General features: G+C 47.8%; 7 protein-coding genes across 7 annotated transcripts; 3 read left to right on the top strand and 4 right to left on the bottom strand.

Moving 5' to 3' along the window:
• Positions 1 to 29: 29 nt before the first annotated feature.
• FPOAC1_005043 (uncharacterized protein) lies at positions 30 to 2,120 on the bottom strand (the record flags this gene model as incomplete). The annotated part of the gene is made up of 6 exons (XM_044849574.1): positions 30 to 93; positions 219 to 1,701; positions 1,748 to 1,880; positions 1,937 to 1,982; positions 2,031 to 2,043; positions 2,093 to 2,120. The coding sequence occupies 6 exons, from the start codon at positions 2,118 to 2,120 to the stop codon at positions 30 to 32; spliced, it is 1,767 nt and encodes a 588-aa protein (XP_044708284.1).
• Positions 2,121 to 2,628: 508 nt separating this feature from the next.
• FPOAC1_005042 (uncharacterized protein) lies at positions 2,629 to 3,398 on the top strand (the record flags this gene model as incomplete). Its single annotated transcript, XM_044849573.1, has 5 exons — positions 2,629 to 2,770; positions 2,842 to 2,866; positions 2,990 to 3,149; positions 3,203 to 3,210; positions 3,353 to 3,398. 5 exons carry the CDS (start codon positions 2,629 to 2,631, stop codon positions 3,396 to 3,398), a joined length of 381 nt encoding a protein of 126 aa, XP_044708283.1.
• Positions 3,399 to 4,409: 1,011 nt separating this feature from the next.
• FPOAC1_005041 (uncharacterized protein) lies at positions 4,410 to 6,868 on the top strand (the record flags this gene model as incomplete). Its single annotated transcript, XM_044849572.1, has 4 exons — positions 4,410 to 5,172; positions 5,219 to 5,312; positions 5,365 to 5,672; positions 5,718 to 6,868. The coding sequence occupies 4 exons, from the start codon at positions 4,410 to 4,412 to the stop codon at positions 6,866 to 6,868; spliced, it is 2,316 nt and encodes a 771-aa protein (XP_044708282.1).
• Positions 6,869 to 7,039: 171 nt separating this feature from the next.
• FPOAC1_005040 (uncharacterized protein) lies at positions 7,040 to 7,878 on the bottom strand (the record flags this gene model as incomplete). The annotated part of the gene is made up of 2 exons (XM_044849571.1): positions 7,040 to 7,752; positions 7,800 to 7,878. 2 exons carry the CDS (start codon positions 7,876 to 7,878, stop codon positions 7,040 to 7,042), a joined length of 792 nt encoding a protein of 263 aa, XP_044708281.1.
• A 489-nt stretch (positions 7,879 to 8,367) lies between these two features.
• Positions 8,368 to 9,403, top strand: FPOAC1_005039 (uncharacterized protein; the record flags this gene model as incomplete). The annotated part of the gene is made up of 2 exons (XM_044849570.1): positions 8,368 to 8,599; positions 8,712 to 9,403. The coding sequence occupies 2 exons, from the start codon at positions 8,368 to 8,370 to the stop codon at positions 9,401 to 9,403; spliced, it is 924 nt and encodes a 307-aa protein (XP_044708280.1).
• Positions 9,404 to 9,868: 465 nt separating this feature from the next.
• FPOAC1_005038 (uncharacterized protein) lies at positions 9,869 to 12,208 on the bottom strand (the record flags this gene model as incomplete). The annotated part of the gene is made up of 5 exons (XM_044849569.1): positions 9,869 to 10,917; positions 10,967 to 11,311; positions 11,902 to 11,934; positions 12,006 to 12,085; positions 12,147 to 12,208. The coding sequence occupies 5 exons, from the start codon at positions 12,206 to 12,208 to the stop codon at positions 9,869 to 9,871; spliced, it is 1,569 nt and encodes a 522-aa protein (XP_044708279.1).
• Positions 12,209 to 13,370: 1,162 nt separating this feature from the next.
• On the bottom strand, positions 13,371 to 17,118 carry FPOAC1_005037 (uncharacterized protein; the record flags this gene model as incomplete). The annotated part of the gene is made up of 10 exons (XM_044849568.1): positions 13,371 to 15,083; positions 15,142 to 15,209; positions 15,257 to 15,497; positions 15,547 to 15,734; positions 15,781 to 15,871; positions 15,925 to 16,054; positions 16,108 to 16,296; positions 16,351 to 16,431; positions 16,488 to 16,521; positions 16,986 to 17,118. The coding sequence occupies 10 exons, from the start codon at positions 17,116 to 17,118 to the stop codon at positions 13,371 to 13,373; spliced, it is 2,868 nt and encodes a 955-aa protein (XP_044708278.1).
• Between the last annotated feature and the right edge of the window lie 9,110 nt (positions 17,119 to 26,228).

Raw genomic sequence — 26,228 nt, 5'->3', positions numbered from 1 at the left:
AAGGAACGACCTGTCGACGGAATTAGCTTTCAAGGCTTGACGTTGCGTAGGTAGTCAACATTGCAGCCACGGCGTTGTGTAACGGGAACGCCACTGCATGAACGTTGAATCAGCTGCCGTTGTGATACGTACCACAATTGACTCCCGGTTTCTTGGTAGTAAAGCTTATGCAGGGTTCGTCGTGTTCGCATCTTGGTGCAACCCTTTTCCCCAGCAACTTGGACCATGACTCCTTAGCTTCTATTGGGTCGAACACTCTGTCGGAAGAGTCAGGCTCGTTTCCGCGTTGAGAGATTCTGAGGGGTGACCGCTCTGTGAGCATAGCTTCTTGGGTGTTTGTTTGTTGCGGACTGGTTGTTCCTCTTGTCGAAACTGTTGGTTTCTTTGTCAGGGAGGGAATGGAACTTGCCTCCACTCGCTCCGACCTGTCATGTTGAGCCGCTGGCGCTTTGGGCTTGAAGAACCCTTGTAGCGTGCGTTGACCAGGCGCCACCTTGCTCTTGGGATCTTTGGCACTTATCGAAGACTTGGTCTTCTTGAGTGGCCGGCTTATCGTGTCGGTGACATATCCAGGTCTTTTAGCATTCAGTGGAAAGACGGACTGTTTGGTTGGGTCAGTAGTCTCATTCGGCTTTGGTGCAGGTGTAGTGCTGATCCGAGGCCCTGAAGCTTCATCTGACTTCTCCTTGAACTCTTCAGCACTGCTATCCTCATTTGTTGAAGATTTTGCAGTGGCGCCTGCATTCGCAAGTTCTTGTGGGGGGGCGGCTGAGGCAGCTTTCTTTGTGAACATATCGCGGATGCTCTGGCGTCGGTCAAACTCTGGTATTAGCTTCGCAGACAAAGGAAGAAGATCCTTCGTATTCCAATCTCGAAGGCGCCGTTCGCCTTCAAACATGCCAGGTGGGTTCATCATTTCCGGTAAAGCACGTTCCTCGCCGTGTACCATAACTTTGTCAGAGAAAGTGGCAAAGACAGGACAATGATCAGATCCCATCAAACCCTCCTGAATATTCGAGAAGTTGAACCAGCTCTTGATACCGTCGCTACATAAGACGTAGTCGATACGACTGCCGTTATTGGCAGGGCGTGTGTTGCGCTTTGTATCCCAGCAGGTATTCATGCCAGCTCGCTCGGGGTGAAAGCAGCGACACAAATCCCAAAGGACAGGATCTTTGCGACCTTGGTCTCTGTCGCCAAGTACGCTCCCTTCAAAGATGAGTTGGTTGAAGATGCGCCGCGCAGGCATGCTCATCCATTCGCTCAGGTCGAAATTTCCTTTGCGAAGCATCTCCGAGACATGGGTAGAATCAACTTCAGAGCGAACAATGTTCAAGTCGCCTGTGAGGACGACTTGCTTCCCTGCAGCGATTAGATTTCGTATTCTCACATCAAGGGCTTGAAGGAAACCGATGCGAAAATCGTCGCGGGTTTCATCACGGTTTACAGGACTGTAGACCCCAAGGAGTACAAAACCTGGAAACTCGAGGATGACGCAGCGGCCCTCTGAGTCCAGAGTTGCTTCGTCGACGACGCCGTCGAGCTGGCCAGGTCGAGGATAGCCACCGATCTGTTGGTCTTCTGGAAGATCGCGGTATCTAGTCGTGGACTTTGGAGAAGTCAAGATGCCGGTGATTCCTTCTTCAGCTCGTATAGGAGCACATGTAGAGTTGCGCGTATAGATGGCGACGCCAGAGTATCCTGAGAATGTGTTAGGAAATGCCTTTGAGGAGAGGAAGTGTCTAACCTTTCTTGTGCTTCGGCAAACTAAAGAAGACATCCCATCCTGGAACGAGAACCATGTCGTCGCTTAAGTCTCTTTGTTGGATCTTAGTCTCCTGAATGACAACAATATCCGCTTCTAGAATATCGAACATAGCCTAATTAGAGGTGAGTGGAAGGAATTGGGTGTAAGGTGTGAGAGGAAGAAGCTTACTTGGAAGGTTCTCTTTTCCCTCCAAGGCTGATAACCGAAAGGATTCCTGAGGCTCCCTTAGTATTAGATTTTGCTGTGATTCACTGTGACTAACCTGATGCCGTTGACTGCAGAAGGTGTTAGTGCGAGGGGCTCAGAAGAAGTGGGTGAACTCACCATTCCAGGTGGTCAGTCGAAACGCCATGATTCCAGATACAAAGATTTGAGATTAATGGTGGGAAATTGTCACAAGAGTAGATGTGGATGTTGTGAGAGTCTCAAGACTCATTTCGGAATACTGATTATCTCGTGGTCATGAGTCGAAGTGTCAGAGGATTCGGTATGAGAGGCAAGAGGCAGCAATTGAGAGAATTTGAGGATATTTACGTTATGAAAAAGCTTTGAAACAGAGCACGTGAAAAGTATAGGAGATTTGAGCATGTCCGTATTGAGTGATGCTCCCTGAACAGCAATATACTCGAGTATAAGACGTCGCGATTCTTGCAATGACGCAGAGCTCCACCGCGTGGTGTTGAGCCTCCAAGCGCGCCCCCCAGCACGAGGTCACGTGCTCAAAATTGCGGCTGGGGAAATTTGATACCTTACAATTGAGGCAGCTTTCATTGGTGGTTCTAACCGAGCTCGTCCAAGAATGACCTGATCACAAACTTGCTTAGACTCATCAGCCGTCAGAGCGAACAACAACGTCCACAATGTCCGCCGTCCGATTCACCCGCGCTGCCACGCGCGCTACTGCCCAGATTCGCGCTCCCATCCAGCGCCGATTTGCCAGCACACAGAACGAGTTCATCAAGGAGCGTCAGCACATCAAGGAGCACGCTGCTGGTACCACTGGTGAGTCTACAACCGACGACGCCGAATTGGATCAATTGGAGGTGTAAAGTATGGCTGCTGATGGTGGACAGAACTCTGGAAGAAGATCTCCCTCTAGTACGTCCGAGTCCGATCCTTTGAGCGAATTACGAACCCGGCATCGAATCCGGAAGTATCGAATGTTGGAGACGACGAGATTGTGGTGATGAGTTGGGATAGCAATGGCTAACATGATTGAAGCGGCATTGCCCCCTGCCTTATCGCCGCCGGCGCCAACGCCTACTGGCTCTGGAGCGAGCACTGGGAGCACTGGTCTCACATGCCTCCTCTGGAGGAGCGCACCGAGTATCCTTACCAGAACATCCGTTCCAAGAACTACCAGTGGGGTGACGGAGACAAGGTGAGTCTGGTTGGAAATCCCTGGCTGATTTGTACATACTAACATTATTGTAGACTCTCTTGTAAGTTGTGACATCATTGTAGTTGAAGAGGCTTGGGCAGCTCCAGTAAAGCTATAATAAGCTTGGATACCAGCTTCACGCTATCGAGCTTGAAACTTTCTTGCTCTACAGTTCCAAGAGATCACGTACTAACATTGTATAGCTGGAACGACGAGGTTAACTACCACAACAAGGACAAGGTCGCTTAAGTATGATCTGTTGATGGCTCATACGTTGGACAATTACTGGATCGCCCTTCATGGACTACTCCCTCTGGAGATGCTTCGTACATGTTCCCTAGATTCAAATTGATTGATTGTTGAAGTGTTGGACTCTAAGTTAATGTGTGAACTAAATAAGGCAAACCTGGTAGCATCTCACATCCTACAGATAGAGCTTTGTATCTACCATCGGATTTGTCTACTCATCTTTGAGTTTTTGGTGATACTTAAATAGATGATGAATCACACGTTTCCATTAGAGCGAGCAGAGAATGCTAGCGTTCGTCGCATGAAGATCTCGGGTGAATGGTGATAATAATACTGTCAAAATATATCTTAACACAACAATACTAACATTAGACAAGTTTAGACAAGTTTAAGGGAGTATTTAGATGAGATTTAGAAGGAATTATGATGATACCGAGGTAGAATTCATCGTAAATAGGATAAACCTTAGACGATAATTGTCAAATTCTAGAAGATAAACAATAGCCATTTAGACTAGGTAGCTCATAAACTTAGGAGAGTTCTGAAGACATTTAGAAGACATTAGACAAAAATTAGACGAAGTATGTCAGTACAAGAGAGGGGACAGTAAATAGAGGTTCAGGAGCGTAGGTCCCCCACCAACTGAGATTGTGTCATCCCACTTCAATAACGTCTGAGGAAACCTCGGCTAAAAAAACAACCACTAAATAACATAACAGCAAACGCGATAAGTGGTCAAGCAATTAAAATACCGTTTACTGGGATTTAATTCCTGGAGAAGATCAGACAAATCTGGCCTCAAAGAGGTACTTGTTAGCTAGAGGTACCTACCTCTCTCTAGCTTGTATCTTTGGTAAGGGTGATCTTCGGGCATCTGATTAACTTTTGGGCAGGCGCGTCTGAGTGCCGAGTAGAAAGAACGTCGCTTGCCTCTGGACATATCGCTCTATATCATCTTTCTTCCTCGAAAACTTCCCCTCCATAGAGTGTTTTGATTCATGTCTCGAAACCATGGCTCGATATCTCAACCCGGCCAAAATCGGCCTTCTCGCCCTCGTAGAGCTCTATGTTGAAGGCGCCGTGCTGAGTGATGCTATCTTACCTGTGCTGTCCTTTGTCACTTCTCATCTCATGGACCACACTCCTTCAAAAGCCTCCGCCGACCACTCCGAGAGATGGAGCAAAGCAGAGCGCACCGTTGGGCTCGTCATCAGTATCAAAGATTTTGAAAAACTCCTCGGAAGCTACCCTTTTCTAATGGGTATGCCTGGACGAAGATTATGGGACCAGTTCCTCGGCAAGCTTTGGGATATCAACTCTTTAGATGCGCTCCACAACTTCTTTGACAATTTGTCTGGGATGCTGGCCAAGACAAAGGAGGAGCGAAAGAGACTGGCTGAATTGGGCCAGCCTGTAGAAGAGGAGGAAGGCATCAAACTATCCCCAAACTCTCCACTTGGAACATTCGTACGGAGGGCGAGACTTGAATACCAACGACTACAATTCCACGACTGTACAGAGTTGTGGAAACACTTTGTACGATATCGACAACCAACTGCCTCTTATCTGAAGCGCAAAATCCCCGGATTTGGGCGACTGAGTTTTGACAGCGTTCTTTTGATGGGTGAACAAGAGGACTGGGATCACCAGAGTGTCATGGAATTGGCGTCAGTGGCTTATGGCGACATGCTGACAGGAGACCAGAGCGGGTCACTCCCTGTGAGTACTGACGACATTGAGAGTCTCCTGGAATTCCAAATCGAACAGATGCAGAGTAAGAGACTCCGATTGTATTTGTTCATAGATGCTAATTCGGCCAGAATTCGGCAACAGAGTACCTCTCGAGATCCGCCATCAGTTTCATGACCTACTCAATGATAGTTACCTTGTCCCCAGTCTGACACACTACCTCAAGTAAGTCGGCAATTATCACATGTAGTGTTTTGTGATCTCTAACAGCAGACAGGTTTCTTGACTCATGGAGAGCTGGAGATTATCCTACTGCATTCGATTATCTTCACAGATACTTCGACTACACGATGCAGAATCGAGACCGTTTGTTTTACCAGTACGCTCTGATGAATCTTGCTGTTCTGCAAGCCGATTTTGGCTGCCACAAAGAAGCAGTGGCTGCCATGCTCGAAACTGTTTCAACAGCACGGGAGAATCGCGACATGACATGTCTCAATTTTGCCTTGAACTGGCTCTTTCACTTCGGTCGCGCACATCCCGACCTCGTCCAGAATTTGGAGTCTAATAGTATGCTTGGTACGGGTAAGGAAAGTTTGGCCTTTCTCAGAGTGAAGGCTAAGGAGACAGGCATGTGGACGTTGTGGAGCTCGGTTCTGCTCAGCGAAGCCAAACTCGGACTTCTCAACGGTGACAGTGTGGCTACGGCATTTGAGTCTATAGTTCGAAGCTCGCACGTCATAGTCGAGAGGAACATGAAGAACATGTTTGGCTCTCATTTTTCGCTCACCTCGGCTCTGTGGGATAGACTTGGGTTGTCGACTCTTTCGTCAGCCACTTGCGAGGTCTTCTTGAGATGCCATGCCCGCAACGCCATATTTGACGATGAGCTTAAGCTTACTTGCCGCCTTGCTCTTTTGCTGGTATCGCGTGGTCGTTATGATGAAGCATTAAGAAAATTGGAACAACTGGAAGAAAACTCTTTACGATCTTGGAAACCAAGCCAATACTGGCACAAGTATCGAGGAATCACCAAGCTCAAGAGAGACCTAAATCATAACAACCTCGAAGGAGCTGAGAGACTGCTGTCTCAGATTCTGCAGTCTAAGATGGACGACCTTGAACCTGACATGGCGTTTTTGGTCGATACTCTACATATTGACTATCTTACTCGTCGGGGAGACTTGCAAGCAGCTTTTTCCAAGGTCGACGACATGATGTCGCAACTCCAAGACGAAAAGAAGGATGTTGTTCTTCGAGTCAAACTCCTACTACTCAAAGCCTCTCTTCTTGACAAGTGTGGCCGACCGCAGAGAGGTTTCACAACCGCTATGCGAGCTGCAAGCATTTCGTGGGGAGCTCGTCTCATTCCCTGTCTCTGGCAGGCGATCGGATTTGTGTCGAACATTCTTATTTCGTTAGGAGAATTCGAGGCCGCTTCTCAACTTTTGCTCGCTATCATTCCTCGCTCTTTAGAGTGTGAGACCGCAAGCTTGGCAGCTCAGCTCTACAGCTATCTCGCTGATGCTAATATGGGACTTGCTGGAAAATGCGAGCCCAGATCGTCGAAACGAACGGAATACCTGACCAAGGCTCTCGCTGCTGTGCAGAAATCCTTTGATCATTACTCAAGTATCGAAGACATCAACATGCAATGCCAAATGATGGCGAAGAAGGCCATGATTATGAAGTTGACGGGGGATCTAACATTGGCAGCAGATTACGCTGCGGCGTACGTATCACTCAAGAAGACTGCTGAATCACTCAGCCTCGAAGGGTAATGTTTGATGATTGCTGGGATAATTGTATGTCTACCATCGCAACCAAATTGTAACTCGTTATGCCTTTATTTGTACAAAACTCAGCAACGTATCAGTCAGTCCATAGAGGCTCATCCAAGAGCATAAAGTTTATAAACACATGAGCCATACCACCTTGTCCATGGCTAGGATCTACCACCGCACCTTTTCACCTTTTTTATTCCTCAGTTCACCTCCGTCTGAGATAGCCGAAGTTTGAGGCTCTTTTATTATGTCAGCCTCACTTGCGTCGTTCGTGGCCCAGGCTCTTTCGATACAAAGCTCAAAAGGACCGTCAACGCGGTCTGTCAACCCAACACCAACAGTCAACACCTTCTGTCGCAACATTTCAGTCTGCGGCTCCACGACGAAGCCATGGTTCGTTCTAACAAAGTCGTTCCATTTGATTAGCACAGTTTCCCATTGACCCGGCCGTTTCGGAAACAGTCGATGTTGGTGCAGGTCTGAGGGCTCAACACTCTCTGTCTGCACATTGACGAAGTAACTGCGGCCATCGGACTTGACACGCAGGGCGAGGTAGATATAGGGGTCAATATCCCACATTGAACGACCAAACATGGTAGGTCTTTGGTCAGGAGATCGGAAGCCGGCGAAACCTGTACGCTGGATATTGGGACGGTCATCTGGGAGGCGGGTAGAGATGTTGCCGTGAAAGCGGGCATAGGCGGAAGGTGTATCTGAACCAGTATTCGACTCTGTAGACTTGTGAAAGTCAAAGTTGCTTTGTGAGAAACCGCCAATGGTTTTGTCAGACATAACAATGCAATCGCGAACGCTTTCGAGGGCGTTGAAATCGTATAGCGGCTTGGGTTGTGTAGCGCCTTTGATAGCCTCGAAGCTCACAGCTGCAATGGTTAGTTTTGAGTTTTACTTGAGGACAACCAGAGTATACCTATTCGCGTGCGCCTCTTCAGCTCGTCCACGCTTCGGCCAAAAAAGCTTCTCGACAAGAGCATATGCGTGACCCTCATGATGGGTGATTTATTTTGATGGTTCGGTAGAGTTTAGATTCGATGCCCAAGCTGCCGCAAGCTTTCGTGGAGCCCAATTGGCTCACCGGGAGTCGAAGAACATGAGGTTTAATCGTAAAAGCAGCTAAGGCTGTGATAGTGAGTGAGCCTTCACTCGTGGAATGGGCTGTCGAGCTATGATGTCGAGCGTACCTTAGTAGTGTTGAGGCTCTGCCCATAGGTAAGGAACATTTAAGATTGGCACCTGATACCATGTGTATACTGTGATATTTCCCGTCATGCCAACCCCACCTTGACACCACCCTATGCGTCGTTCTCGGCATTTAATTGTTCCGTCATCGGCCCAGAACCCATGAAATTCTTCAGTGGCAGCAGACTATGATGGCCGAAGCCAGCTCGAGCTCGATTATGACCCTGCGCCGCCGGTAACTACCGGGTGTCTATCCATACCTTTTGAGCGTTTCGACATTTCGGTTTAGAGGTCCGCCAATGTCTTCCTCAGTAATGGCGCTGCGCCCAGCCATCTTGCGCCAGAGCATTCTCGGAGCGACGAGGGTACAATGCCGATACATGTCGATGCCCTCAAGGGAGAGGATGTTGCGAGAGATGCGAAGGGCGGCCACAAAGGACTCCAAGAAGACCGATGTTGAGTCCATGTCTGCTATCCAGAAGAAGGCCAATGACGAGTACTTCAAGTCTGGCGGCGGCCCATTGTTTCCTGGTGAGTGGAAGATGGAAGTGAGGAATTGACAAACTTTTTGGTCATCACATGCGCCAATTGATATAGCTTCCTCTGGTACTCTAACAACAGAGAAGAGCTAACGGTGGAACAGGCACATTCGTCCCTCTCCCTCTCTCACGATATCCCTCCAGCGTCTCCAGCGCTCTAAACTACACATGGTACCGATTCCGCCAATGGGGGATCGAATTCCTTTCCCTCCTTCAATTCAAGCTCAAGTCCATGCCTGGTTGGACAACACGGCCCAAGTGGAAGATCGGTCGGGGCAAGATTGCACCCACAGCAAAGAACATGTACATGGAGATGCTTGGGGCGTTTGCTGCGGGTGACAAGTCCACGATCAACAACTTATGCCTTGGCCAATTCGGAAAGAAGCTCACTGCTGCCATCGACCGTCGTAACGCTGGCGAGCGTGTCACATTCGAGCTTCTCAAGCTCAACAAGTCATTGTTCTATCCCCGCGTGGTAGCACACCAAGTTCACAACATCAACCCCCACGACAAGGACAACTGCACAGAACAAGCCGTTATCGCGATTTCCTCAACGCAGCGTGTCGCAAAGTACAAGAAGCCTTCCGACCAGCTCATACCTGGCAGTACAAAGGTGCAGGACAAGCTGGAGTACGTGGTGCTCTCAAGACAGGTCAGCGAGAAGACGTTCCAGGCCACACCGTGGCGAATCTGGGGCACTGTTCCTGCCACAACGCTTGAGTCATACCAAGAAGAGCAAGATTGGATTATGCGAGAGCAGGCTCAGCGCGCTGGATGGAAAGGTCCTCTGAAATAGAGAGATCTAATTGTATACCTCAAGTGACGGGCGCTTACCATGAGTGAGCCGAGAAAGAGGCAAATGTGTAAAACGACAGTGTATATTGTACGAGGAGCATAGATGTACTATAAAATAGCATTGGGTGCCGGCGAACGGATGTTTGCGAAGCATCTCCAATTCAATTTTGGATAATTCACCTTTGCGAAGAGGGTTCTTTGGGCTTTGTACTGGGTCTCAAGTGAAGTTGAGTTTGACAAACTTGACAAATGCCACGATATAAACAAAGAAGAGCATAGATATACGCAAAAACGACTTAACATTTGAGGCTCAACAGAGCTTCACTAACGATAAAACATTTGATCAAACTAAATTTACTTTTGCCACACATCCCAAGCATGGGACCAATACTGCACCGATGACTATAAATCGTATGCCATTCCCCAATCATGAAACAGAATCCAACGGTATCTGTTTAAACTTCGTTTAGAAGAACTTGCCTGTGGTCTGAGACACAAGGTTCTCAGAAGGGGTATCATCATCCCTGCTGGCGGGACGCAGATTCAGGGGACGGTCCAGAGCATCAAAGCGATGTCCGCGGACCTTGGCATACACATACTGGAAAGTAATGCGAACAACCATAGCCCCTAAGCCCCAAAGAAGACTACCAACAGGTGCAGCGACAAAGGCGCCAAATGCACTCCAATCATTGCCGTACAGACCCTTCTGCACAAGGAGGAGTTCTCCAGCCTCCTGGGCGTTTCCATAGTAAACACAACCGAAGATGAAGACGGTCAAAATACCACCAAGACCTCCTACAACAACCTCAAAGCCGTGCCACCAGTAGAACTTGTCAACAAGACCGATCACAAGGACGGGAATAGTGGCAGCAGAGATGAGATCGGTGATGAGCCAGATCTGAAGAACAGACGGGGCCTTGAGAGCAATGGCAATGACGGGAATGATGATGAGCACCACAATGGCTCGGATGTACCAGATGTTGAGCTTGTTACGGAACAGATCGTTGGAGCCTGACGAGACCATGGCAGACTGAAGACTGTCAAAGGCAGCTGTGCTCATGGTGACAACCATGACGAGAACAATGCCAACGACCCAGCTGGGGAGGGTCTCGAGAAGGACGAAGAAGGCAACTGAGCCAGAACCGGCACTGTCTTCAAGAGGCAAGGCTCCTGACCAAACAGCGATGAGACCAGTGGAACCAACGAGGGTAAGAACGCACAGGATGACAATCGTGGCAATAGTGGTTCCAATTCGGAGATCCTTATCAGTCTTGGAAGCAAAGGTTCGCAGCCAGAAAGACGAAAGGAAGAAGTCGTTGGTCAGAACGGCAACAGGAAGGATGTAGAGAAGCTGCCAGCCGAGAAGGTTGGGCTTGGTAAGACCGGACTCGTCGATGAGAGGTCGCTGGATCTCAGTCTTGGCACCAATAGTGATGGCAGCGATGATGACAAGGCCAATAACCATGGTACCTTGAACAACATCTGTAATGAAGGAGATCCTAAACCCACCAAGGGCTTACAAAGTTAGAAGGAAATCAAAGCTGCAGGACCAGAAAATACCTACAGGTATAGATGGTAGTGATAACACACTGAACAATCATGACCGGAAGGGGGTCGAGGCCGGTCAAGGCTTGAACCACCTGGCCGATAGCGGAGAGCTCGGAGACCATGTATAGGAATAGAGTTACCATTGACATGAAGCTCAAGTACAGCATAGTGATAACGCCATATCGCTGTCGAGTCCACTCAGTGAGGACGAAGCCTTCGGGGCATCGGCGTCGGATGATAGGACCAAGGTAGCCAAAGATGAGCATAGGAAGCGAGGACGCAAGAGCGTACACCATCATGCCCTGCACACCAGAGATTGTGGCCAGCTCGGGGTACGAGAAGAGAATACCGGAACCGAGTGCTATAAGAGTCAGTTGTCATTCTAAAGTGTTTGGGGGAGGACAGGGGATGGAATTGGAGCGGCAACACTTTTCCCACGCAAGCATTAACTTGATCGAGTATTTACGGTACAATCTCAGCTTTGTCGTCGTACGCCATGATCTCCCCAGAAGACACATGTGCTACACAAGTGTTCCGAGGTTGGATCCGGACGATACGTCAACTCAGCGCCCGTAGTGAGCCGCATCCTCTCCCCCTAGCCTCCCGAGATTGCCTCTCTGGAGCAGTTTCGAGTGAGCCAGGCTCAGAAGAGAGTATCCTCTCAACTGAGCGTGGGAAATGGTTAGTAGCAACAGAGTTCCGAGGCAAACTCGGGGGCGTTTAGAGAGGGGGAGAGAAGAAGAAGATCCTTTCATTCAATGTACGAACCTGATCGTTCATTCTTGATTGGTATACTCGACCATGAGAAGTATCAGGTTAGATGGAGCTCTTCCGAGTCATCGCAGCCGCCTTCTATATGACTGGGCAAGTCTTTGCTGTCATTTTGCTGTTGCGTTTGCAATTGCTACCGCTCCGGAGTAGTGTAGTGAGAGCTCGAATAGCTCTACTCACCGGAAGCGATGAAGTTGAGGGCCAGAGGAAAGGCTGTTTGTGGTGGTTAGCTTGCAGTCTTGAGAGGGGATATGATGAGTGATGAGATGCTGGGAATTTCTGACCCGTCTGAGTTCCATTGCCAGAGAGAAAGTCGGCCTTGGACTGGTTTCTCATCTTCCAAGCGATTCCAGTTCCCATGATTCTGTTTTCAATTGTCAGCTTTGATTATAAGTTAGTTACCTTAGTAGTTTAGGATCACGAACAGGAAAGCGCCATAAGTGACGTATATGACGGCGTTTGATGCCGCGAAAGATGGGAAACCCATTGCGCAAGGTTTATAGTTTATGTCGTGTAAAGTTGGGGACGTCGTTTGACCAAAATACAAACAAGAAAAGGGAGAAGAGCAAGGATGAAAACTGTTGTCCAAGACAATAAATAAAATAAAAGTCGCGCTGGGCCTGGACTGACTATTTATTTAGCGTTTTAGAAAGAATATGTCCTATTCCCGATCGAGTTACGTCCTACCGCCAAATTAACTGTTAAGAGAACTCTTGGCCAACACTTTCGGGCCATCAAATGCTTGTCTTGTCTTTTCGTTCCATCAGAGAGTGGGGGTCATTTCATTATAAACCGCCTGATGCGATGACTGATCCATCCTTCACGATAACTGATCGGCCGACGATATAGAGAGACACATCATATCATACATCGCCATTTCGGTCCTTTTATTGCTCTTGGTCAATAGTTCAATTTGGTAACAGTAGGCATACACATCACATCACGATAAACAAGGGACACAAATTTTGGTGGGTAAAAACCCTTTGTTGAGAACATGGCTCTCTTTTTTATTTTTTTTGTGTTTTTATATACAATTTTATTCATCTCAATCCCGACTGCACCAACACGAGGACCTCCTAGCCTCTAGCCAGGTCTTTCAACCTGACGTGCCATCTTGGCACCAAACGACATCTATCTGTTGGATTTAATGTCTGTCTCTGGGCAGGAAGATCTGTCTGGCAACTGTGCCGATATGTGCTGGAGGGGGCGTTGACCAAAAATAAAAGATGCCGAACCGAACTGAGTCGTGCATCATAGTTGCTGAGCGAGCCTAAGCTGCTAGGCTCGATGACTGGTGCTGGGGACAGTTCTGAGAAAGACAAATGGAAACTAGGCGCAGCATCATCACCGCTAGGTGAACTTGCGCTGATATGCTGACAGGTTGATGTCGGGAAAGCGGAGTGCCAAGAAAGAAATGCTGAAGGGATTGATGCTGCTGAACTGAAGAACTGTTGCTGGAATAAACGCGGGTGAACATACATACGTGCATACAAACTGGATCGAAAATGCGTCGAATCAAAGAGTCCGAAATAGAATGAAATTAGGTTGTCAAAATGGAAGGGCCGAAAGAGAGATGGCGTTGATTGAGATGTCAATCAAAGTCTGATCGAGATACTCACCCGACATGACCATACTTGCTGTGATCAAAATTAGGCGTTGTAGCGACGGTATCGTTCCGCTTCAATACGCTGTCGTCTCTGGTGAGGAGACTCGGCCGGAGCACGGGGCATGTAGACGTTGCTAGAAGAAGCCATGTTACTGTAGGTGGGATAGTGAGGCTGCAGGGGAGGTTCGCGGTACTCCTGAGGGTGAGCATATGAGGCATAACGGCGACCTTGAAGATCGACATGCTGGGGGCCTTGGTACCGAACCTGATGATTCTGGTACATCGGGGCATACTCGCCATAGGATGCTTGAGCATATCCAGGGTACGGTGTTTGGATACTTTCCTGGAAGGGGACCTGGGATTGGGCTCGGTAAATAGTACGGGCGCTCTCTCCGTAAACGTTCTGGTTATGAGCCTGGTAGCGAGCCTGGGGATGCTCTTGGTAGACTTGCGGATGCTCCTGGTAGACGTGAGGATGGGCCTGATACTGAACCTCATGCTGGTGGGACGGATAGCTGTAAAAGTGCGGAGTGCCCAACTGCGCGGCAACAGACTCGTAAGGGACCGCTACATATACAAGGCCGCCAGGGAGAGGAGGCGGTGCTGGCATCAGTTGTGTCTGTAGAGTAGGCCCCATATAGGGAGAGTGAATGGGCGCTTGGCGGATAGGTGTCTCGTGAACTGGCTCAGGGCTGTTGTTGATGACAGATGCCTCCTTTCTGAAGGAAACTCTCTTCTTCACTTTGAGGTTCTCCTCCGACTTGTGGTCTTTGTTGAGCTGTGAGTCGGAAAGTTCGTTTAGCTTCAGGTTTTGTTCTGATAGGCAGCCGCGTCGGAGTTTCTTTCTGCTCTTTGCCTTTTTCTCCTTAAAGCCCTCTTCCTCCTCTGTGGTACCAGTAGTTCGCCACTCGCTGGGTCCATCACTTTCTGAGACCTCAAGATCCAGGGCTGGTGCGACTGGGTAGAGGGCAGAAGGGCCACGACGGTGCCCCTTGGCAGAGCCGTTCTCCTTCTCTTCTATAGCCATCTCGCATCGGTCTACCGCATGCTGAGCAGCCGACGAGAACGCATATGACGTTGGCCTTCCAGAAGTAGCTAAGCGCTCCGCAAAGGATTTAACCGGGGCATCATTGGGTTTGTGATGCACAGGAGACGATCCTGTAGGAGATACATACAAGGGAGAGGCGTCAATGAATTGCGACTGTCCCCAGTGAACGTTGTTTCCGGTGGCATTAGGACCACTGACTTTGTCGGGCGAGTTAATGGGAGTGTACTCGTCTAGCTCACCAGCACCAAACTGAGCCATCTTGTTGGGAGAAAGAAACACACGTCGCGGGTTGAGTTGTTCAGGTTGAACTGGCATTGCTTGGATGTCCTGAGGAAGGGGAAGGGAGATTTCATCAGTCGATTCTATGCGGCTGTTGTTACTTTGATCGACCGTAAGCCCATCGACAGCCATAGATACGGAACAGCTATGCTGTCCTTGGTGGTGAGTGGGTGCGGCAGCCATCGATCCTGGGCGGCTGTGGTTGGGTCCACAATGGACAAGTGCAGTAGCCAGAGAGCCTGCATTGTGATCATCATCTTGTCTCATCGCCAGTGCCAGAGCGATAGAAGCTGCACGATAAGGACGCAGAGGCGGCACTAATGGCAGTGGTCGCATCGCCAGCGAGTTCGAATAGCTTCGCGCATCACGAGTAGGCCTGGTTCGCCTTCGCTCAACTTTCAAGATAGAACCCTCGACTTGTGTCCCGTTCTAGAAGCATAAGTTGGTAAGTTGAGAGTTGAGGAAACGAAGGAGTTGTAAAACTTACGAACTGACGGACGGCCTCGTCAGGGGCATTAGGACGCTCGAATTCAACAAAGGCATAGACATTAGGGGCTACAACAGTTAGCTAAGTAGTCAGATGAAGGGTTTATGTTTCTTACAACCACCGTTAATATCAGGGATGATCCGGAGATCAATAGAAATGACATTTCCACAGAGAGAGGCAACTCTGTGGACAAGATGCTCACCCGTGTGGGGTGGCAAATTGCCCATGAAGATTGAGCGACGATTCTTGTCATACTGTTCCATGAAAGTTCGGTCGCCTGGAGCACGTTCGGAAGGATCTTGAGCGATCTTGGGGTCGTATGACATGATGATGAAGACATCAGAAGGACCGAAAGACTAAGAGGTTGTCAGGCATCTTCTTCAAACTCTTAGCAACTTTACCTACTTTGATGACGTCTCGCTTAGGATCGAATTTCTCATACTGTACCATCATGGATGGAGGCACATTGAGCTTGATTTGAATTTTATAGTCCAAAGTCTCAATCTTGGCAATCTTCCCATATGGGGAGAAGATATTGTGGGCCTCGTCATACTGAACTGCGCGTTTGTTTCTGCGGAAGATGATGTAGGATACTAAAGGACAGTTAGATCGGGTCAAGATCGTGAGGAAGCAACGTACAGTTTCCTCCGCACTTTTCCAAGCGAGGAATGCGACCCATGAGTTCTTTTCCAGCTGCATTCTTCAAAGCAAAGTCGGCATGTTTGCGTTCCTGGATAAAGAGTTAACTACGGACGACTTGACAGAAATTCAGGGACAACTTACGGTGAACTGGGCAAAGGCGTAAGGCATGAGTCGTCGATCACGCTTCACTTTGATGAAGACAGTTCCATATTGACCAAAGAATCGAGTAAGATCTTTTTCGATGCTTATATCATCAATATTCTGAGCAAGACTTGAAGAATAAGTTAGTAGGTAATATATCTGATAATAAAATAAGCTACTTACTTGGCAACGAAGAGACAAGCCTCAGCCGGATAAACAGCTTGAGCATCAAATGTCCTTCGAGATCTGGTGAAGTGCCGAGGGGTTTCGTTGGTGGCACCGATCTGGATTTGAGACTCGCCCTTTTGTTCAAGGTCATGGAAAGGGGTTGCTTCAGCTTCTCCGTTGTGATCAGTGTTGGGGGAGAGGTTTCTGGTGGAGTTAGCACGTCTTTCTCAACTGAAACTTCAACTTGATTAAACAAACCCCCAGTACGGCTGAATACCGTCATCGTAGTTCTGGTTGAACTCGAGTGAGTCGTAAGCCGTCTTGGTGAGGGTAGGGAGACTGTGGAGTTTCGTTAGGAAGGGCAAGATGGAAGACAACCATAAACCAAAACATACCTTTTAGCACTAGATAAAGTACGAGAGGGTGGGCCTGAGATGTGTTAGCTAACCATTCTTGGGGTATAATGTATGACAAAGAATGGCGGTTGAGAGACATGGACTTTTTAGGGGTCCTGATGTTGAGAGGACACAAAAGTTGCAACAGTAGTGCATCTAGTCGAACAGCTCGATAGGACCGACAGTAGTTTCGAGTTATATACCCGACTCGTCATCAAAAACTGAATTGAACGTGTCCTCGGAGGAATGGGGAGGCATTTCAGGCTGCATAAACTTGGTATTCTGATAGCCTCTGCGCTCGCAGATATGGAATGAGGGCAACAGACGAGAGAAGAATGGGCACAAAACACAAGGGGAGAGTTCGTAACATGGATTAAATGGAAGCTGAGGGCGGTAGAAGGAGTGGAAGAGAATAACACATAAACAACATGAGGAAGAAATGAGGATGAAAGGCAACAGGAGGAGAGATAACAGTGGAAGTAGGAGAAGGTCACTTACCCCTAGGTGAGCCAGCATCTGACTGCGTTTCAAAATCGGAGGCGTCGATGCCAAACTCCGCGAAGGCATGCCTCAGCTGCCGGTTTGAAGTAGCCGGCTCGCGTGGGCGGCGATATTCAGGGGACGACGACATGTTGATGTCGTCGGGAGGGATGTTGGCGGCAGGATAGGAGTAGTAGCGGCAGGATAGTAGCGACGACAAGATAGTGATGGTAGCGGCTGGTGAGCGGCGAGGATGTGATGTCAGCTTTGGGTTAAGAGGGATGGAAGAGGAGGGAGAAGAGGGGGGGGTGGGTGCAGGCGAGGAAGAGCAAGAAATAGTTACCTTGGTTTCGGGGTGTTGTTTTGTGTAAAGAAACCCTCCACTGGCTCAACGACCACGAGAACTTGTAAGGCGACGGGGTGGGCGGGGAATACTTTCTCCGCTATATGTATGATCTATAGCTATGTGTCAGGAGACAAGACGGAGGTCACGATATGCTGTCCTGAGATGATATAGGGGCGGAATGAATAGCATTGGGAGTGTAGATAAGCAAGATCTTCCTTACAATAGGATAGTATGGTCTTATTCAAAGGAAAAGGATACTATACAAGTGACAAGAAAGAACATGACTTACAGTAAACTCTGCGATGCTATGGTGTGCCTTGTGCCTTGGTGTCTATGGGGGCAACAATAGGGGAGTGGCGGTACTGTAGTGGACGAGAGAGTCACTGGCCAAGGGGTCAGGCACTAGACGAAGCTGAAACACAATAACTCAGGCGTAAAAAACCATGGAAGCTAGGTACTAACCTATGCGACAGGTGTCAGTGGAACAATTACTGAAACTGACACTACAAAGCACTCAGGAGTAGGAAGAAGACTATCTATGAAGCCATGGACTACTGGGAATATCTTACCAACACTATACAAGATGACTCTACTGACGCCATTCTATCTTTTAATCGTTGTTGGACAGTCGTAGCGATAAAGAGGTTTTGGGGTTATTCTACAGACGAAGACAGGTGCTGTAACTGTGCATATACAGGCTACCATTAACCACTACCAATAAATCGAATTAACCCAAAAGCTATTGCATGGTTTGCTTTTGTAGTTTCTATGAGATAACCATTCCAACAGTCTTCCTGTAACAAAGCGAGTTCCAAGCATATAGTACGTGGCTACATAGTACCAGGAAATACATTGGATCACACTTTTGTAGTAGTATCGACGCATGGAATGTTTGCATGCATCTCCTTGAACTATGTTTGCCTTAATGGCAACATTGGTAAACCATGGAAGAGCAAAAACTATAGAATGCCAAAGAAAATGTCACAAAAGATTGTTTATTCATACCAAACACTCGCCCATAAATCTTGATGCCGTCTGTCGAATTAGCTGGGATTATACTTGAAGCATTATGATGTTATTCTAATTATCAATGTGGATTACTGATTTGGTTTTTGTGCAAAAATGTTGTAGGCCTCTTGGCAATTTCCTTGCCCTACCTGATTCTACTATGCACGACCTTGACTGAAATCCTGAATGAATGGCTTCCCATCAGTATTTAAAGAGAATCCGGTCTAGGAATATTGTTTTTGAATCACTCATAATGTTCTTCCCAGGAGAACATTTTGAAGATACAAGGTACTGTCAAATCACATCCTACAACACTCGGCTCTGCTTCTTTGTGTATGCATTGAATTACACCCAAGACCAGTCGATAGGTCCAATTACCATCTGAGTACCTTTTACTGACCTTTCAATATCCCAGAATTCTTTGCAATCTATCGAATCGGAGATGCCAGGGGCGCAAACTAATATGCGAGGTTGCTCAACCCAACACGACCGATCACCAAAGCCGCCAGCAGTATCTTCTTACCAAAGAACTATCCTAAATTACTAGTATATCACCCCCATAGTCTTATCGAAGAGTCCCCCGGAGTATACATACGGCGGCTCGGGTGGAAAAGCTCGAACATCTGTCGTCTTGCTGTAGTAGCAGGCGTCAGACGCCCACGAGTGCCGCCATATATTGCTGAAGGCTTTGAAAAATCAACCCTAAGTCCTACCATCAGATACTACGTCACACAAAGCCTTAGAAACTCCAAAGAGCGGCTTTCTAGATCTTGTGGTTGCAGAGAAAACCGAAATGGCGGCCAAACCTATCGTCCGGATCTCAACACCACTACAACACCCATGACACACTGCTGTTGATCTTTGGGGTATCGGAACGCCATGAGTGAGCCATTCATGTATATAAAACTAAGATGGAATAAAGCTATGCAGTAACTAATCTATGGTCCAGGAAGAGGCCCTTTCGAGCACTCGAGCGCGCCAAACAACCAGCAGGACACAAGCTAATACTGGGCCATTACCCGTATGTCTTTATGGAATCTATCATGCTTCGGAAAGTCGATAGAGGGCAAGAATCCACCCAAGTAACCCAGGGCTTAAAAATACGGACTCGCTACTTCCTATAAACTCGGTGAGTTTAGTATTTCAAGTCGTACATGTACTCTGACAGTAATCTTAGTCCTAGGAACTATACTTGTGAAACTCCGAGATATTCGATACCCTTTTGATAAAACCAGAGCGCCGGGCTCTTCTCTTGTCTCGAAAGACGAATCTTACCGATATACCGGACGAGAGCATGATATATCGTCAACTGCCATTCAACAATATCAGTCAATTGCATGGGACCATGGGAAAGTAATAGTCCAAGAATCCCTGCAACACTACTTAGGTTTGTTTTGGTAATAGTATCTATCATCATTACTTGGGTGTGAGCTCCTATATCTGTTGACAAGGCTTATTGCCATTGTGTATTGCAGTGTGTCCCTGAAAGAACTCGGGGATATTACAGGCTGGGTGCATTACCATCTACTTTCATGTTTTGTTTGTTTGACTAATATGACTATTTCAGCTGACCACTTTTCAGGAGGTCTATCTTCAGAATACACACACACACTCTCTCTCTCTCTCTACTATCACTATATACGTCTACCGCCGTTAGAAATCACGAATAGCATACTATACTGTCTTCGAGTGTTGAAGCTTCTTTGCTTTTTCGGTCTGGGAAAATTATCAATCGCCGCCCCCTGAGTTGAACCCTTCGGCAACACCCCCTGGGTGAAATATATACCTCGAAACCCTTGGAAACTAGTCTTAGTAAAGAGATCCGACACAGAAAGGCTGTTTACGAACGTCCAATTGACATCGGAAGCTTATATTCACGAGTGAACAGCTAGTGCCAGAGGACATATCGCAACCGCTCAACCTTGAGTCAACCTTACACGAGTTTTGAAGCAGACCGCCTTATGCTGGCGGCACTTACAGTTGAATCCTTGCTACAACAGAAAATCGCAATGTAAATGCTAAATATACAAGAGACTTGGGGCCCCTAGGCCCATTATTGTACGTTCTTGACCCTGATCAAGGCCATGCCGCGATTACATGAATATTGAACTTGAAAGTTGCAGAGAGTACTAACAATCACTGGTTTGATAGTCAAAAGTATCGAGTCAAAATTCCCAACCAAGGAAGTTTACGAGATTGTGATCTACCAGCGGTGAATGCATGATCTCGTTCAGGGTTCAAATCCATACCACGAAATCCACATATGGATCCATAATGTGGATCCATATCCATTCCATTCCATTCCACGTAGGCTTCAGCATTTCCATATCCACGCCACGGAATCCCTTCCACATGTTCCACATGTGGAAATTGTGGCAAGGAATGGAAATTTAGGTGGGGTTTGAAAATACCTGGATTTCCTTATGAAATAGCGCATACCCTAAGTACTTTCCATCGGCAATAACAACGCAACAGCAACAATTTTCCACTCCGTTTTACCCGTACACAAAGTTCAAACAAGTCTATTCTAGGACGGTTTACTATTACTCACGCCCTTACTATCCCAAATCGAAATGGCCACCCTTCATCCTACCAAGTCAACCACACCCGTTCCAGAACGTACAGAAGAAGACAATCAACGACTCTTCCAGCTCTACAAAGGCTGGACCTTGACGGAGAGAGACGGCCAAGTGCGTCAATGGGTATATCAGTTCGGCTACGATATCCAGCATGCCCAAAAGGGGGAACGCCGATGGGTGTGTTGCCTTTGCATCAAGCAAAAGCGGCCGAGGCCAAAGAGTTATGCCATCAAAGGGTTGCAGAACGCTGAGGGTCACCTGTACACGGACCACAATGGCATCATGGATCCGACAGGCAAGAGGCAAAAGCCTGCGAAGGCATCCGAGAAAGCACATCAGTCCATTGCAACAATCCTACAGTTGAACCCGAAGGAGCCGAAGGAACAAGATTTGATCAATACCTTGATCAAACGTTTCGACAAAACTGTATTCCAGCAGAAACTTGTCAACTGGATTGTCAATTCTAACCAATCCTTCTCGATCGTCAACGATCAAGATCTTCGAGACATCTTCAACTACCTCAATCCATCTGTTGAGATCACAAAAGCTAACATTACTGACGTGACCGTGCGTGCCATCGCAGAACGAGAATTTACCAACAATATGGAAAGAGTGAAGGATGCTTTGCGAAAGAGTCCGGGACAGATCCATATCCAGTACGATGGCTGGAAGTCTGGTAACCGACACGCCTTATACGGCATCACATGTGTGTTTCGGGATTCAAACAATCGGCCGCAGAAGTGCGTTCTCGGACTGCCTGAGCTTACGGAGCGGCACACAGGCGAGAATATCGCCGGGCAAATTATCGAGATCATTCGGGAGTACGAGATCAGCGATAAACTCGGATATTTTACACTGGATAATGCCGGTAACAATAAAACCTCGATGGGGGAGATTGGATTAGAATTTGGTTTCGACTGGGCGAAGCGATGGGTTCGCTGCGTTGGCCACGTTGTCAACATAGTAGTGAAACAGATGCTGTATGGCAAGAACCCGGATGCTTTCGAGAAAGAGGTCTTCGAAGGACTTCACACGGCAGCGAAGGAGCATGAAGTCTGGAGGAGGCGAGGCTCTGTTGGAAAATGGCATAACTTTGCTGTTGTAGGTGGCTGAGTCACCTGCTTTATTTGTTATACTCACGAAGACCTAGGAGGTGAGCAGATCGGACACGTGGACCGATATGCTCAAGAAGGTACAAGCTGTCGAGAGCCAACTCTCTGATGATGCTCAGCTCAAGAAACACCGTCCAGTTGGAGTTGTGGTCGACAATGCTACCCGGTGGCTTTCTCAATTCTCGATGATTGAGCGCGCTCTCGCCTTGAGGCCATTTTATAATTCTTTTGTCCAGAGAGCATCAAACGAGTGGGAGAAGGTCAACTTGACGAGAGCTGGCCACATCAAAAAGGGCTCCAAGCTGCCCTTCTTCCTGAAGGAAGAGAATCGCATGACAGCTGATGATTGGCATGTGCTCGGGACTCTTTACGACATTTTGCTTGACTTCCAGCTGGTTGTGAGAGGCCTTGAGGGTGATGGACAGGGAAAACACCAGAGAAAGGTCGAAGAAAACGAGATCGACCCTCCACTGTCTGGTAAGCCTTAGACTTCTCAAAAGCGGCCTGATTCCTATTTTAACAGCTGACTTGTACAGGAACAAGCTGGGATCTTATTCACGCGTACGAATTTCTTCTCGAAACCCTCGAATCCGGGAAAAGAGCAGTCGCCAATTTTCCGGACGGCCATCATCTCGCTGTCAACATCAACCTGGGCTGGCTCAAATTGAACGAATACTACGAGCATCTGAACGACAGCCCCCTGATCTATGGCGCCGCAGTTCTTCATCCTGCCTACCGGTGGGCACTGTTTGACGATTTGTGGGGAGACGACGACGAAAGACAGTTGTGGATTACCAAGGCGAAGGAGATGGTCCAGGATCTCTGGGAGAGAGAGTATAGGGACCTGGAGGTTGATGACCCAGAGATTGAGTTGCCTGCCAATAAGCGGCTGAAGACCTCAAGAAACAAGTTCACAGCGTGGCGCACAAAGAAGCGAGGACTGACGGCTGGAGGGATTTCTGTTACCGAGTCGCCAATTCAATCCCCAGCTCAATCCCCTAGGTCCTCGGTTGGCGGTCTGGATCTTGATGAATACGAGCAGTGGCAGCGTGATATCGAGGATGCTGATGCTTCTGTCACAGATCCCTACGAATACTGGCACATAAGGCGGCTCAAATACCCCCGGTTGTCTAGAATGGCCTTGGATCTGCTTACTGTGCCACCAATGTCAGCCGAGTGTGAGAGGCTATTCTCGACCACTGGCCGCATGGTTACCAAGAGCCGCAATAGGCTAGATGCCAGTACAATTGGGCTTTGTCAGACACTACGGAGTTGGTTGCGTGCCGGTTTGATCGGGTCGCTAGATAGGATTCTAATGGACGAGTGACAAAAACGTCGACGACCAAGACCTGGATGCGGCCCACTAATTACCATTGTTGGACAAAGTAGGTTTCATTCCACAAATTCCACAATATGGATTCATTTCCATAATGGATCCATTTCCACCCATTCCACATCGAAGTTATTAGTCAGCATCCATATCCACGCCATATTCACAAATGTGTCGTGGAGTGTCGTGGATTTGAACCCTGATCTCGTTGCAGAATACTCTCGACTTTGAAGATGTTTCTGAGAATGAGCCTGCCGCAATTCCGCGGGCCTGAACGAATTCGCGAGAAAGCTGTCAACATATGGCTTTAACTATTCGATACGATGGCACTTGAAAAGGAGAAACGTTTCAAGCACGTCTTCTTTGATGTAAAAGGTTTCGAGCTTTATATCCCAAGTGAGTTATCCAAGGATACACAGGGGTAGGTTCCTTACCCATTTGAAAAGGAGGCTGACCAGCGATGCAGTATCCATTCGTACTTTTCGATATTGAATATACATGCAACAGACTAGACGCTGCTGGTAACATCAACGAAGCATATGCCAGGCGAATGAGTATAACAACAAGACCCTCCGAGCCATGCTATCGCCAGAACAGGACCAACTGTTCGAGCTTTAAGGTATGTGTATCTTTCATATGTCATTCAGTAAACTTAATAAGATAAAGAATGAAGAGCAGGAAGTATTCTCTTTACTCTTAAGTAGGCAAAATCGGCTAACGTCCAGACTTTAGACCAAACGAAAACGTTGAAATTCCTACCCCGATACATATTCGACAATGTTCCTCGAGCAGATAGAATTGAACAACAAAAAGTCGCACACGCCTTATTTCGAGTGTTTCAGGGACATTGGAGCGTATATAATGTTTGTCGCGGCTATTTGGGCTGTTAGTGCGGTATACGTGACAGTCTCAGAGAAACTTTGCCACACAATAAGAGCAGACTCATCGATGCTAAGTCTCTGGCAAGATCTTTAGCAAGGCGATATAACAACAGGCCTGAATCATCAACTGTCCAAACTTTCTTGAAACCTATTGGCTATTGCTGACTGTCAGATTGAGATTCAATTACTTGCTACGGGCCAAATGCTTCAAGCTCTTGGGAGTCGTAGCATCACGAGAAGTCAGCATCTTGCCATTTGACGGTGGCCATGAATACCAACATGATCAAATGCGTTTCAATGTCAGAGTAGTATCCCTGCTGCCAGGCAATTCCTATCCCTTTTCGGTATTGGCAGGATTGGCTAGGGGAGGTCCCGTCTCATAGATGGCTAGAGTCTGAGACCTACTCAGTAGACAACGAAATCGATAGGAACAGTGTTTATTACGGCAGGATGTAGAAGAGTCAGAGCGCATCCGAGACCACCGATTAGTTGGTCAAGTTGATCCTGAGAGCTGCAGGGCAGAGCTCAGACTCGAACGTACCAACTGACGCTAGTCTCTGGATGAAAGAAAGACAAGACAGCTAGCTCCACAGTCAGTTTCACTACTTCCATTGACTCAACTGCTGGCTGAGAATTGACTTTGCATGAATCAGATGGAATTGCTTGTTCTAGCATTGACCATGCGATGGCACCCTATCATGTACGAAATATCCTTCACATTAGTCTTATCGTCACAGGCTTTTAAAAATACTGGTGTTCACTTTGGCTATATCACTAAACTGGTCTAGTATATTTACCAGTCACTGAGTCAGTGCCAGTTTTTATGCGGCCGCCTGCATCACCAGAATCAAAACATTGACATCTCGTTACTCTGGTATCATCTGTAGATGCGCTAGAACTAGCACACCAGCACTTTAGTTGACGTTACAGGATTGCGTAATAAGCCAGCTACTTTTCCATAGCACAAATCTGTGGGCAGGCGTATAAAGGGACATGCAGGTTACACCTGAATTTTCAATGCGTGAAGAGTGATCAGCAAGCAATCAACTGACGATCCGTCTAGGTGTCATTTATCCGTGTCCAACACACATGTTCTGGCATTAATGCCGTAATTATTGTGAGGTTATGGCGCTTCGAGATATTCGACGGCAAGGGCCGCCTCGGTTTCCACTTTATGGAGTCCCTGATGAGGCCCAAAGTAAACGATGGCATACAATTGAAGGGAGACAGTCAGATGGAGGATGCGTTACTTGGAAGAGGCAAGTCGCAATGATGTAACATTGGAGTTTCCAAACAGAACCTCCCTCTAGTAACCAACTTCCCGACAAGTCAACGTGCAGTAAAGATCACAAGGCCATGTAGGAACACCGAGAGCTAGGCAACCTGCATGCTCTTTACGGTATGTACTGTATGTACATACATGCGTGGGGCAAGGCAATCAAGGACCAGGGCAGTGCAGGGCAGGCAGGGCTGGTATGATGATGACGATGATGTTGATGCCGATTAGCATGGGCATCAGTTCCATACTATTAGAGGATAAGACAGGGTTATATCAAGCTAAACGGTTTGACAGTTCACCTAGAACTTTCTGGCGCTTAACCCGCGGCAATGGTAAAGATGAGTCTGACCTGATGAATGTGAAGATCAAGAGTTCCAGGGCAATTCCTTCTCCACAGAAGACCCCCTCCGTCAAAACACCATGTCAGCAACCAATGGGAGTTGGCCGACGCTACTGGCGGGTAGACATCCGTAGTTGCCTTTGTCGCTGCAGGGCGCGGATCATGGGTGTCCCCGGGCCTGCCCGTGCTAACTTAGTAGGTATACAGGGGACGAATGGCCTTTAGGCCGCGCTTTCCATCCATTAAATCAGAACCTGCGACAAGCCAAGCAGCAAACAGGTACGTGCGTGCAACTTGACATGCAACTTCCCTACTCACACTGAAATGAAAGGGAAAATAAAATAAAATAACCAAGGTACTCTGTACAGGCAGGTACCATAGGTTGG

Source organism: Fusarium poae, chromosome 2, assembly GCF_019609905.1.
Source record: "Fusarium poae strain DAOMC 252244 chromosome 2, whole genome shotgun sequence".
NCBI classification, from domain to species: Eukaryota; Fungi; Ascomycota; class Sordariomycetes; order Hypocreales; family Nectriaceae; genus Fusarium; species Fusarium poae.
This window is presented reverse-complemented; position numbering and strand designations above follow the sequence as displayed.